This window comes from Rhincodon typus, chromosome 21 (assembly GCF_021869965.1).
Source record: "Rhincodon typus isolate 14 chromosome 21, sRhiTyp1.1, whole genome shotgun sequence".
NCBI lineage: Eukaryota > Metazoa > Chordata > Chondrichthyes > Orectolobiformes > Rhincodontidae > Rhincodon > Rhincodon typus.
In genome coordinates this window covers 45149495-45163164 of record NC_063352.1, presented here as the reverse complement: position 1 = coordinate 45163164, position 13670 = coordinate 45149495, and the positions used below count along the sequence as shown (strand labels likewise).

General features: G+C 42.8%; 1 protein-coding gene across 3 annotated transcripts; it reads left to right on the top strand.

The window, feature by feature from the left end:
- The first annotated feature begins 2709 nt into the window (after positions 1 to 2709).
- LOC109936730 (cytochrome c oxidase subunit 6B1) lies at positions 2710 to 11808 on the top strand. 3 transcript variants are annotated; one of them, XM_020535334.2, is made up of 4 exons: positions 2710 to 2814; positions 9463 to 9573; positions 11281 to 11381; positions 11659 to 11808. In XM_020535334.2, the coding sequence occupies exons 2-4, from the start codon at positions 9468 to 9470 to the stop codon at positions 11710 to 11712; spliced, it is 261 nt and encodes an 86-aa protein (XP_020390923.1). In that variant the 5' UTR covers positions 2710 to 2814; positions 9463 to 9467; the 3' UTR covers positions 11713 to 11808. The 3 variants fall into 3 exon arrangements, with proteins under 3 accessions (XP_020390923.1, XP_020390922.1, XP_048465379.1); XM_020535333.2 differs by having other exon boundaries at positions 2741 to 3014; XM_048609422.1 differs by lacking the exon at positions 2710 to 2814 and adding an exon at positions 3186 to 3336.
- The last annotated feature ends 1862 nt before the right edge of the window (positions 11809 to 13670 follow it).

Genomic DNA, 13670 nt, shown 5'->3' with positions numbered 1-13670 from the left:
CATCTAGGCCCGAAACGTCAGCCTCTCTGCTCCTATGATGCTGCTTGGCCTGTGTTCATCCAGCCCTGCACCTTGTTGTCTCGGATTCTCCAGCATCTGCAGTTCCTACTATCTTAGAATAGTTAGGTGGTTGTTTTTGATGGTTGTGGACTCAATGGGTTGAGGAGCCTTTATTATGTGCTATAGACCTCTATGACATTATCATGTGATGCATATGGTGTACATGGCATTTAATAAAGTGCCACGTAACAGGCTTCTCATAAATGTAGAAGCTTGTGAAATAAAAAAGACATTGGCAGTGTGGTCATCTCAGGGAACAGTAGTGAATGCTTGGTCTTCAGAATGAGGCAGGATGAATAGTAAGTTTCCTTGTGGTCTGTGTTAGGTCCACTGCTCTTTCTGACATACATTACAGCCTAGACTTGTGTGTGCAGGGGATAATTTCTATAACCACGGATGAAACAAAACTTGGAAGTATTGTGAAGTGTGAAAAGAATAGCAGTAACCTTCCAATAAGACATCAGCTGATGTAATGGGTATGTGGCCAATGAAATTTAATGCAGAGAAGTGTCAACTGGTCATTATGGTAAGAAGAACAAGGAAACATTAGGATATAATACCAAAGAGGGTGGTGGGGAGTGGGAGCGGGTAGTGGGGGTGGTTGGGGGGGGAGGTGATGGTGGCAGGGGAACCTAGAGGTACATGGGCACAAACAGTTAAAGGGGACAGAGTATCTTGAGTAACTGATTAATGAAGACATGCAGGATCCTGCATTTTATCACTGGGGGTGTAGAGCATAAAAGGATGGAAATTATGATGAACCTTAAGAAAATACAGTTTCAGCCTCAAACAAAGTACATTAGGAAGGATGTGAAGACATTGCTGGAGAGCTGCCGTAAAAGGATTTATGAGAATAATTTTGGGGAAGAAAGGTTTTGATCCAAAGGGTGACAAAGCTGGGGCTGTTCTCATTCGAGAATGTCAAGGGTGAGATTTGATGGCGATGTTCAAAATCATGAGGGGTCTAGAAATGATTATTTCTGTTTGCAGATGTGCAGGTTAGGTGGATTGGCCATGGGAAATTGCCCCGTTGTGTCCAGGAATCCACAAATTAGGTGGATTAGCCATGGAAAATGCAGGATTATGGGGATAGGGTAGGGGTGTGACCGGGTCAGGGTGGGATGCTCTGAGGGCTGGTGCAGTCTTGATGGGCCAAATGGCCTCTTTCCACACTAATAGGATTGTATGATTCTAGAAGAGTCGAGAAGCAGAAGCCACTGATGTAAGATGATTGGCAAAAGAACCAGAGGTGACACAAGGAAAAGCTTTATTATTGTTAACGAAATAGGGGTAGGTTGAAGCTTTTCCTCTTCGTCAGGACAAAACACAAGAATACAACATTTCAAACAACCACAATAATTTAGACTGCAGGAAAACAAAGGGGAGAAGAAAGAACTATGGATGCTGGAAATTGGAAACAGGAACACAAATTGCTGGAGAAACTCAGCTGTCCAGCAGCATCTGTGGAGAGGAAACAGTTAACATTTCCAGTCCGCAAAGTCAACCCTCATTGGTTGAGGGGTTGCCAATGTAGAAACCAAGGTGAAAGTACAGCTTCTTCAAACTCCCGGGGAATTCTAAAAAAGGTGCAAAGTTTCAGCCTACAGGTAGTTCGGACCAAAAACAGAAATTGCTGGAAGAGCTCAGCAGGTCTGGCAGCATCTGTGGAGAGAAATCAGAGTTAAAGTTTCGGGTCCCTGTTCTGAGGAAGGGTCACCGGACCCGAAACATTAACTCTGATTTCTCTTCACAGATGCTGTCACACCTGCTGAGCTTTTCCAGCAATTTCTGTTTTTGTTTCTGATTTCCAGCATCTGCAGTTCTTTCGGTTTTCCTTTACTTTGAACAGAGCCACTCTGAATTGACACAATGATTTCACATTTTGAGGCTTATTAATTTTGTATTAATAGGGTGTCAAACTGCATGCACATCTCTGACCAGGCCTGTAGTCAGTGCCAAGTATTCCAAGCAATGAAATGTGGTTAATCATTGATAGTAGGAACTGCAGATGCTGGAGAATCCGAGATAACAAAGTGTAGAGCTGGATGAACACAGCAGGCCAAGCAGCATCAGAGGAGCAGGAAGGCTTACATTTTGGGCCTAGACCCTTCATCAGAAATGGGGGAGGGGAAGGGGTTTCTGAAATAACTAGGGAGAGAGGGGGAGGCGGATAGAAGATGGATAGAGGAGAAGATAGGTGGAGAGGAGACAGACAGGTCAAAGAGGTGAAGATGGAGCCAGTAAAGGTGATGTAGGTGGGGAGGTAGGGAGGAGATAGGTCAGTCCAGGGAGCGGGATGAGGTTAGTAGGTAGGAGATGGGGGTGGGAGGAAGGACAGGTTAGGGAGGTGGGGACGAGCTGGGCTGGTTTTGGGATGCGGTAGGGGGAGGGAAGATTTTGAAGCTTGTGAAATCCACATTGATACCATTGGGCTGCAGGGTTCCCAAGCGGAATATGAGGTGCTGTTCCTGCAATCTTCGGGTGGCATTAATCGTTTTGTTTTTTGGAACTAGCCCTCACATACATCCTTTATTTAATAGTTGAAATCCTGTCTATACAAACACTGCGTTCACACATCTGTTTTACATTCCCCTGCATGTTGCAATCATGACTGGAATGTTACGTTACATTAATTAACTTGCTTCTCACCACCTCCCCCCCCCCCAATTCCTGTTCCGGGTAAATGATTTCCTCTATGTTCAAATAAAACGTGTTAAAAAATACAGTTGTAGATTTGTTTCAGGCTGATACAATGTAAGTAAGCATCTCGATCAGAAACGAGTTGTTAATTAGTGAGTTATTTTGGAGTGGGTGGGGTGTATTGAATTTCTGCTGTAGGACGCCATGCAGTGTTAGTGAGCAGACACGGACTTTGTCTCAGTCACAGTGTAACTAACGCGGAAGTGAAGTGTAGCCGTTTTTCGTACACATTTCTCTGTCGCTTTGGACTGCAGGTAAGACGTGGCTTATTCCCTACGTGGAGCAGCCAAATGCACAGAAATGATGTTAAGCATTTGCAGCCTATTTTTGAAAATCTTTCAAGATTGAATGAATTCTTTCTGAGTAGGCTCGGGAAGCAGCAACCTGCTTTCGCTTTGAGATTTTAATTAGTGCCTAAGCGAGGCGGCGCTTTGCATTGCTGCACCAAACCGAGCGGGGTTTATATTATTTCAGGCTGTGAAAGGTCGCTTAGAGGACTCTGAACTCAGTGAAATTTCATACACAGCTGCTATTTCAGCTCAGCGTGCATCGGATACCCGTTCCTGCTCTGTGCTGGTAAATTACAGAGGGAGATTTTTCTATCCTTCTTAGTGAACCCCGGCTTGTCCTTCTCAATGTCACTACAGGCCTGGATAAGATTGACCGTGAGGGTAGAGGACAGTGTCAGAGGTGAACAGTTGGTGTTGGGAGCTGTAGGCACTATAAGGGTTGGGGAGGTGTGTGTGTGTGTGTGTGTTTGAGAGGGAGGGTGGTGGGGTGACTGAAGCACACACTGATTACAGCCTGGTGTAGACGGGAATGGAATTTGAATGTGAGCAATAAGAATCGATCTTGCTTCATTTCCGCTCTTTCTTCACAGCAACAGTTCCTGCTCAGAGCTTTTGTTTCAGATTTTTGACCAAAACAGCTTTAACCTGCTGTATACAGAAGGAACCTGCCTTTAGCTGGGTCAGAGTGGATTAACACATCAGAAAAGTACCCCACGCGGTTTGATTAAGCCATGGCCTCTAGGCTTATTTTTAGTCAGCTTGCGCAGAGATATTATGGCCCACGTCTGGAGCAGGTGGGACGAAAACTGACTCCGGGCTACAGGTAAACAGACTTTACCTTTAAAGTCACCATAGCCTTACCAGACCATCGTTAGAGAGAAATGACTGGGGGTGGTTTAACCTGAGGGTCACCATGCCTCATGAGAAAGGGAGAGATTGAGGAGAGTCCTTCATAATAACCTCTGTTGCTATCACTGCATTGGAAACCAGTTGTCCAGCCAACTGATCTCTCCAATTCTGAGGTAGGGATGCTCCCAGTACGCTATAAGAGCCCTTTGTTGGGTGGGGGTGGTTCTTGTTGGTGTCTTTATGCTTTGTCCTGGCTACAATATAGCTGAAGAAGTGGTAAGGTTCTGAGGTTGGGAGAATTAGTAAGAATGAAAGGAGAATAGTGAAGAGTGAATGATGAACTGAAGACTAGTCATAGAGCTGTACAGCACAGAAGCAGACCCTTTGGTCCAACTCGTCCATGCCAACAAGATATACTAAATTAATCTGGTCCCATTAATCAGCATTTGGCCCATATCCCTCTTAAACCTTACTGTTCATGTACACACTACTCAGAGGGAATACTGACAACTGAGTGAATGATCTGGAGGCAGATGGAGATGTGGACTTCCATTTAGCATTTATGCCTGAGTTGTTTGGGTTCCTTAGCATCCAGTGTTGACTCACATAGAACCAACATTTAATATTTTACATAAAAGGAAGTACTTAATAGTATCCACATTTAAATGGGTTTGCACTTTCCCAAGTGCTGATGTTACTGTGACAGTGACACCAGATGCAGACTGGGTCAGTAAGCACAGCACTAACCTTCTGGTTACTGCCCATTTTGACACAGCGCTTCACTGCCATGCTCGTGTTTCTGTTCTAGGTCTGCTGCAGTTTCAGTGAACCCAGAAACAAGCTGGAGGAGCACCTCCTTTTCCATTTGGGTTCTTTTATAGTCTCTGGAATCAATATTGAGTTCAACAACTTACCACGAAAATTTTTTCCCCCTCCATTTGATTCCTCCCACCTGTCAAGCAACTAGCTTTCTGCTTTTGGTAGAACTGAGCTACATTCTACCATTAACATTCACCCAGCACCCATCTCTCTCTTCCACATCCATTGCCTTTTGTTCTATGATGCTGGTGATGTCTAATCTCGCTCATTCTCTAACCTCTCCCCACCTCCTCCTTCTGGCCCACTTGCTGTTCTCAACTTCTTTCTATAATATAAAACCCATCCCCTTTCCTGCCTCTCTCAAGCTCCAAAGAATTTTGAAGCTTTAACTGCTTATCTCTCCTCCGATGCTGTCGGACCTGCTGAATTTCTCCAGCACTTTGTTTTTATTTCAGATTTCCAGCATCTGTAGTAACATCCTTTTGTGTTATGACACTGCACTAGGCTCAAAGCAGGAGTTTAAGTGGAATTAGATTAAAAGTGTAGTGTACCCTCTTTAACTGCATGGTTCAGATATTTTATACCAGTAACCCTTCAGTGCCATATTAGTACTTAAAAATGGAATCCATCTGTTATTTTTAATTATTCTTGGGAATGGGCATTGCTGGGTAGGCTACTGTTTATTTCATATTCCTTATTGCTCTGGAGAAGGTGGTAATGAGTGATCTTCTTGAACCACTGCAGTCCTTGGGCTATGGGTACACGCTCAAAATTGTGAGGGAGGTTGTTCCAGGAATTTGATATAGTTCTAAGAGAGAATGCTGTGTGACTTGGAAGAGAAATTATTCCCATTTACCTGCTACGTTTGTTCTTCTAGTAGAAGTTGTGGGTGTAGAAGATGCTGTTGAAGGACCTTTTTTGAGTTACTGCAGGTGTATCTTGTAGATGGTACACACTGCTGCCACTGTGGGTCAGTAGTGAAGGGAGTGGATGCAGTGCCAATCAAGTGGGCTACATTGGCCTGTATGGTGACCAGATTCTTGCTTGTAGTTGGAGCTGCACTCATCCAGACAAGTGAAAAGTATCCCATCACACTCTTGACTTTTGCCTTGGAGCATCAGGGAGTCAGGAAGAGAGTTACTTGCTGCAGAATTCCTTCCTCTTGTAGCCACAGTATTTATGTGATGAGTCCATGTCAGTTTCTGGTCAATGGCAATGCACAGGATGTTGTGTGGGATTCACTGGTCATTGAAGGCCATGGGGAGATGGTCTTTGTCTGGCACCTATGTGGCATGAATATTACTTGCATCTCAAACCTGGGCATTGTCCAGCACCAGCTGAATATGGGCATGGACTGCTGCAATATCTGAAAAGCTACAAATGCTGTTGAACATTATTCAGTCATTTGCAAATGTCCCACTGCAGACCTTGTGGAGGGGAGGTCATTGTTAGCTTAGATGAAGATATTTGGGCCTTGGATGTGGTCTTGAGGAAGTCCTGTAGTATTGTCCTCAGACTGAGATCACTGACCTCCAGTGACCCTAACCATTTTCCTTTGTGCCAGGTCTGACTTCAGTTAATGGAGAAGTTTTCCTCCAATTCTCAAGGACTCCAGGTTTGCTAGGATTCCTTGATGCTTACACTCAGTCAAATGCTGCCTTGATCTCGGTCACTTTCATCTCACCTCACCTCTGGAATTCAGTTCTTATGTCCATGTTTGGATCATGGCTGTAATAAGGTCAGGAGCTGAGGGAACCTGGACTGAGCAGGTTATTGCTAAGTGTTGCTTGAATGCACTCTCTTGATTTTAATTCCATCGCTTTGCTGATAATTGAACAGTTGACTGAGCACTACATAGCGGGTTGGATTTATTCTGATTTTTTTTTTGGACTAGAGTAACCTGGGTAACTTTCCACATTGTCAGATGACAGTGTTGTAGCTTGGGGTAACAACTTTGACTAGTTCTGGAGCACAAGTCTTCAGCACTATTGGTGGAATATTGTCAGAATCTTGGTATGACATGGAGTAAATCAAATTGGTTGCAGATTGACATTTGGGTTGATGATAGGAATCTCTGGAGGAGGCTGAGGAGATCATCCACTTGTAACTCCTGGCTGGAGATGAAGGCAAATTCTTCAGATTCTTCTGCACTTGTGCTGGGCTCTTTCAGGAGGGGAAGATTTGTAGAACTTCTTCATTGGCTTATTGCAATTCACAAGTCAGCTGGGCACAGATTTGGATCTATTTGAATGAAATAACTTCCTATCATTTTGTTGCTGATGCCGTTTGGCGCACATGTCATCCTGTGCTCAAGCATCACCAGATTGCTCACTCTTGTTGAGCTGTGCCTGGTGCAGCTCCTGAGGTCATGAATCCCAGCTTGATGGTGGTGGTAAAGTGGGGGATATGCAGGGCCATAGTGGACTCGTGGCACAGTGGTGGTGTCCCAACCTCTGAGCCAGGAGGCCTAGGTTCAAGTCCTACCTGCTCAGGAGGTGTGTAATAACGCCTGAATAAGTTGTTTAGAAAAGGCATGTGCCAGACCATGATTGATTGCTTACAGTTCTGCAACTGATGCTTGTTCACAATGCCTCATGGGTTGCTAGATCTGTTCAGAGTCCATCCCATTCGGGCATGCAACACGATGGAGGCTATTCTCGGTGTGAAGTCAGGAATTCAGGTCCATAAGAACTGTGGTAGTTAGTGCTGATACTGTCATGGACAGGTACGTTCATAACAGGCACATTGGTGAGGACAAATTTATTCAAGTTGGTTTTTGTCTCTTACTGGTTCTTACCACCTGCTGCAGCTATGTCTTCTAGCACTGTGCCAGTTTGGTCCTTACTGGTGTTATGGAGCCACTCGAGGTGATAGATCTTGAAGTGTGCCAGTGCTACCTTCAGTATTTCTTCGTTTTGGTGTTCATCCTAAAGGAGTGCTGATTTGTCGGCTGAGAGGGTGTGGTACGTGGTAATCCCTGCCCATGTTTGACCTGATTTTCATGGGGTGCTTCATACTCAGGACTTCTAGGGCAACTGTCTTCTGACTATATACCACTGTGCTGTCAGCTCTGGGCCTATTCTGGGACAGGACATATCCAGGCATGGTGGCCGGGAGATATCTGCAAGTTAGAATTCTGAGATTGAGTGAGTATATCACGTTTTTGATGATCCAGTCATCAGGCTTTCAGTTTTGGCACAGGATCCTAGATGTTAAGGTAGATGTTTCAAAATCATTGGGCTGAGTATGGTGTTGTTTCCAGTACCAGGTGATCCAGTCCGGGCCATCCAGTCCCACTCCTTTCAGACTTTGTAGCAGCTTTGATACAACTGGGTGCCTTCTGATTTGGCCTAGCAAACCAGTTAAAAATCATTGACATTGCTTTGGATCTGGAGTCATGTGTAGGCAGACCTGGTAAGGATGGCAGATTTTGTTCCCTAAAGAACACTAGTGAATCTGATTTTTCTTTTTAAAACAAATTGATTTCATAGTCACTAGCTTTTACTAATTGAATGAAAATTTCACCATGTCACCTGAGCATTACCTGGGCCTTGGATTATATTCCAGTGATATTATCACCCCTCTTTCCCCCCACACCCCTTCTATTGATCAATTGGAAGCAAAAACAGCTTGTTTTTGGATTGTTATAATCTATTGTTTCATAAGATTTTAGTATAATCTTGTTTTGGATGATGGATATTAAATTTCAGGACAAAACAGATCAATTGATTAGCACCACATCCACAAACATTCACTAGCTAAGGTGTGTGTACTATCTACAAGATGCACTGCACTGCAGAAATTCACTAAAGATCCTTGGATTGCACCTTCCAAACCCATGACCGCTTTCACCTAGAAGAGCAAGAGTAGCAATTATGTAGGAATCACCTGCAAGTTCACCTCCAAGCCATCACCATCCTGACTTGGAAATATAGCTGTTCTTTCACTGTCAAAATTCTGGGATGCCTCTTTAAATGTATAGATCTACCTGCAGCTCATAGCCTGCGGTGATTCAAGAAAGCACCTTCTCCAGAGCAACTAGGGATGGGCAAAAAAATGTCAGCTCAGCCAGTGTCATCCACATCCCATGAATCACTAACCATAAGTGTCTTTGCCACTTGCAGTTGAGAATTGTCAGACATTGCATTTCAACATGTTCCTCCAAATATACTGCAGCAGCTATGGAGGACTATAGTTCCAGGTAACAAGATTTTGAGCCCACTGCGTAAATTTAAATGATTATCGTGGAAATCAAATACTAGGGATAAAAGAAACACTTTGAAGCATTTCATGTTGCACTTGTCAGGATCGTTTGCAATTGTACTTCTCCAAGGGGAAAAAGAGGTTCTGTGCTATCAAATGTAGAAATTGACATACTTTTTGTTTTCACATAGTATCAATTGATTATGTTTTCATTCTAAGGCTTAGTTTGAATGTGAAACTAACAGTAAAGATCAAGGCAAACTCTGCTCCTTAGAGCTGGTTTGATTAAATTTATTGAAATCTTGATTTTTGTGAATTCAGACTCCAGTGGCGATTTGGTTTGCTTTAATTTGCCTTGTGTATCTGGGCTCTCAAACTATGTAAAGCATTCTGCAAACAAAGACCTTGTCTGAGGAAGTGGCTGAAGAGCAGGATGCTAGAGGTTTCATGGTCCACACACTGTTGCATACACTCAGAAAGCCTGGGAGTTCAATTTGTGTTGCATTCTCCAAAATACATTTTTTTGTGCTTGGTTTTTCAGACACGATGGCAGAGGATATGCAGACCAAGCTGAAGAATTACAAGACAGCACCTTTTGATGCCAGGTTTCCTAACCAAAATCAAACCAGGAACTGCTTTCAAAATTACTTGGGTGAGGAATTAAGAGAATTGCAGAAGCAGAAAACATGGGTCTTAATTAGCCCAGGTCTGGGCTGTGTTTGCCTTGAGTGATAAACCCCTACACTTTTTTCTTTATTCTTTGAAAATTGGTATTTTTCTTCCAAGCAACGATGGTTTCTGTAATGTACAAAATTTAGTTAAAATACAACTGTAAAACTGATGCTACATCCACCACTCACGTTTTGTTTTCAGGGAGAATCAACAGTAATTTCTATCATGCATTGCAACAGAATATCCAGCTATTTTTGTCTAACTCTGGTAGTTTTTGTTATCACTTGACTGCATTTGGAGAATGGAACTCTTTTATTTTCTTGCATCAGAAATGACCACCCTTGTGGTGCATTTGTAATGGCCTGGATGCAAATTAATTTTCTACAGTCAGCACTGACTTGGAATAAAATGCAATTTCACAAATCATAGAATTCCTACAGTGTGGAAGCAGGTCGTTTGGCCCATTGAGTCCACACCAACCCTCTGAAGAGCATCTCATGCCCTCTATCCCAGTAACCCTGCATCCCATGACTAATTCACCTACCCTGGACACTATGGGCAATTTAGCATGGCCAATCCACCGAACCTGCACACCTTGGGACTGTGGGAGGAAACCAGAGCACCAAAAGAAACCCATGCAGACATGGAGAGCGTACAAACTCCACATACGAGTCACCAGAGAGTGGAATTGAACCTGGGTCCCTGGCACTGAGAGGCAGCAGTGTTAACTACTGAGCCACCATGCTGTCCAGTTAGTGCCTTAAATTTTCTTACTGTGTTTTTAACAAAGTGTTTCAGTTTGCCACATCCAGGAATATTAATCCATTATAATTTCAAACCTTGGTTGTAAAGTGTTCTCCAAAATGCTCTGGCTGCTTGGTCAACATTACTTCTTTAGACTGAGATACGCCATTTTCATTTCTCAACAATCCACAACAATTAATTGCATTAATCTAGCACCATTAATGCAATAAAATATCCCAAATTGCTTCATGGGAGCATTAGAAAACAATTTGATGTTGTCCCATAAATGGATTTTTGGGTCAGTGATTAAAAGGTTGATCAGAGAGGTGGTGTTTAAGGAGGGAAATGAATTGGGACCTGGATTCAAATCCCACCATGGCAGATGGTGGAATTTGAATTTAGTAAAAGTCTAGAATCAAGTCTAATGATGACTATGGATCCATTATTAACTGTTGGAAAAACCCATCTGGTTTGCAAATGTCCTTTAGGGAAGAAAACCGCCATCCTTGTGCAGTTTGGCCTACATGACTCCATATCCTATGTGATGTGGTTGACGCTTAACAGCCCTCCAGGTAATAAATGCTGGCTCAGTCCAAGATACCCACATCCGTGAGTGAATATACAAAAATAATTGCTGGAGAACTGGTCTAAGCCTGGTTGAAGAGGAGCCAGTGGAACAACACCTGCTGCCCAGCACAGGTGCCAGTAATCCATTGATATGATGGTGTGGCTTCAATTCTGTGTGAGCACTCACCTCTACACTTAACCATATAATTGTTCCTTGCTGTTTGTAGTTGTGTACATGCTATGAATGGGGCTGAAATCGATTAATGGGCTGATAGTGAATTATTTTTATACTGCAGTGATTTTCTTTCATTTTGAGTGCAGTATATTTGTGAATAGTATCAATAATGAAATTGTCCTGCTTGTGCTTGTCTTACAGACTTTCATCGTTGTACTAAAGCACTAACTGCAAAAGGAGTTGATACTTCTCCATGTGAGTGGTATCACAAGGTATTTAAATCAATCTGCCCAATCTCCTGGGTAAGTAATGGCACATATGCTTAAAATCTAGAAGTGGTTGTGCTTTTTAAAGTCAAATGTTAATCACTTAAGCTATTTATTTTGAAAGTCTGAAATAACTGGTTTCATGTTGTTTTCCTTTAGCAACATTCTAGTTAATGTAACAGCATTTTATAGTATTGTTATATGAACAAATTAACTGCAATAATCATTCAGGTAGCTCAAAACCTGAGATTCTGCTGATTTTTTTTTTTCAATCAAATTGTTTGCTATGAAATAACTTTATTTTCTATCTTAGGTAAGCAAATGGAATGATCAGCTGGCAGAAGGCACGTTCCCTGGAAAAATCTAACTTGTGATTGCAGCTTGATTGAAACCCTTACAATGTTTCCAAAGCTTACAGCTTTCACCAAAATAAATACTAAATATTAAACAGGTTATTTTCTCACCTTTTGTGCTTCTTATTTTGTGTAAAACCACTTGTCGTTGTGTGACTTGATAACATTAGTTTTAAACCTGTGCAAAAAGGAGGAATTTGGTGTTGTCTTTAGTGGCTGCATTCACTAGCCAGAAATCTCAGGGCAGCCCCCTTTGTCACCATTTATGGGAGCTCTAAGATTCAGTTTCAATCAGGAGCTGCTGGCCAAGCAAAGGATCAACAGCTCGACATTCCCAAACGCCTGAGGACAAGCTGGAATACAAGAGGGCCCTGGGATCAGATACATTGTTGTGTGGAATGTCTCAAATCTGCGGGGGGAGGAAAGAGATGGAGGGTCCCCTCCTGACCCCATTCCTAGGCACTCAGCTTCTAGTGAACAGATGGCTCGAACATGGGCACCTTGGCACTTGTACAGAAGGTGGGATAACGTCTTTGAAGATAACCGTTGAATGGTTCTTTAAGGACCTCCAATGAATTCCAGGCAGCAAGCCTGTCCTCGACCATTCCTAACAATTCTACAACAGCTGTGTACCCACCTGCTCCTTTTGGGGAATTAAACTCCATAAACTAGCTTTGCCTACATTCTTACTGAGATGTGTAGCCCATCAGCAGTTTCCATCTTGTGATTTGCTCAATGGATATACTGTAGGCAAGGAAGGTAAGTGGTGGGGTGGCAGTTGTGAGAACCTCCCATAGAGACAGGAAAGAATGTAATTTCTTCATCCTGTGGAACATAGTTTTGCTCAGGATCCTTGATCAAATACTGCAGTCTATTACCTTTACAGGAGTTTCTTGGGGTAGTATCTTAAGCCCAACCATCTTCAGCTGCTTCAATGATCTTCCCTCCATTATACAGTCAGAAGTGGAGATGTTTGCTGATGATTTGCACAATGTTGAGCACCATTTGTGACACTGAAGCAATCCAGGTTCAAATGCAAAAAGTTCTGGACGATATCTAATTTTTGGACTGTTAATGGGTAAATCACGTTTGCACCATGCAATGACCAATTCAATCAGAGAAAGTAAGTATCTTCCTGATGCATTACTGTCACTAAATTTCTCATTAGCAATATCCTGGTGGTCATTATTTATGAGAAACAGAACTGAACCAGCCATATAAAATACTGTGGTTACAAAAACAGGTCAGATGCTAGGAATTTTGCAGCCAATAACTCATCTCCTGACTTCCAAAGTCTGTCCAGCCAAGAGGCACAGGGCAAGATGTAAAGGTATTTCTATGCTTGATTGGCCCTCCAATCACCACTTTCAACAGTCAGTCAGAGTGCAATCTACAAGCTACACTACAGCAACTTACCAAGAATAGTACCTTTCAAACCCATGACCTCTATCACCTGAAATGCAGGGGTAGCAAATACATGGGAAGAGCATCACCTAAAAGTTCCCCTCTGAGTTTCTCACCACCCTGACTTGGAAATATATCTCTGTTCTTTCAGGATTGCTGGATCAAAATCCTGGAATTCTTTCCCTGAGAGCATTGTGGATGCTGCCACACTCCCATGGACTGCAGCAGTTCAAGGCAGCTCACCACCACCTTTTTCAAGGGACATTAGGGATGAATGATCAACACTGGCTCAACAGGCAATACCCACCTCCTGTCAAACAATATATTAAGTAAACAAACCTTAATACGAGTACTATCAATTTCACAAGCATAGAGGTTAGCTTAGCCTTAAACTTGGGCTTATATGGAATAAGGATGAGCAGACTACTAGAACACCTCATGCATATCCACCATTTAATATGATCATGGCTGTTCATTTTCTGCAGCTCAATTTTTCTGCTAAACACCAATGTATTTTGACTCTCTGAGACACACAAAATAAATCTCATCTTTAAACAGATTCAGTCAT

Coding starts and splice junctions, on each gene's coding strand:
- LOC109936730 (XM_020535334.2), top strand. CDS start 9,468: ATGGCAGAGGATATGCAGACCAAGCTGAAGAATTACAAGACAGCACCT. Junction 9,574..11,280: donor CTGCTTTCAAAATTACTTGG/GTGAGGAATTAA, acceptor CTTGTCTTACAG/ACTTTCATCGTTGTACTAAA. Junction 11,382..11,658: donor CAATCTGCCCAATCTCCTGG/GTAAGTAATGGC, acceptor TTTCTATCTTAG/GTAAGCAAATGGAATGATCA.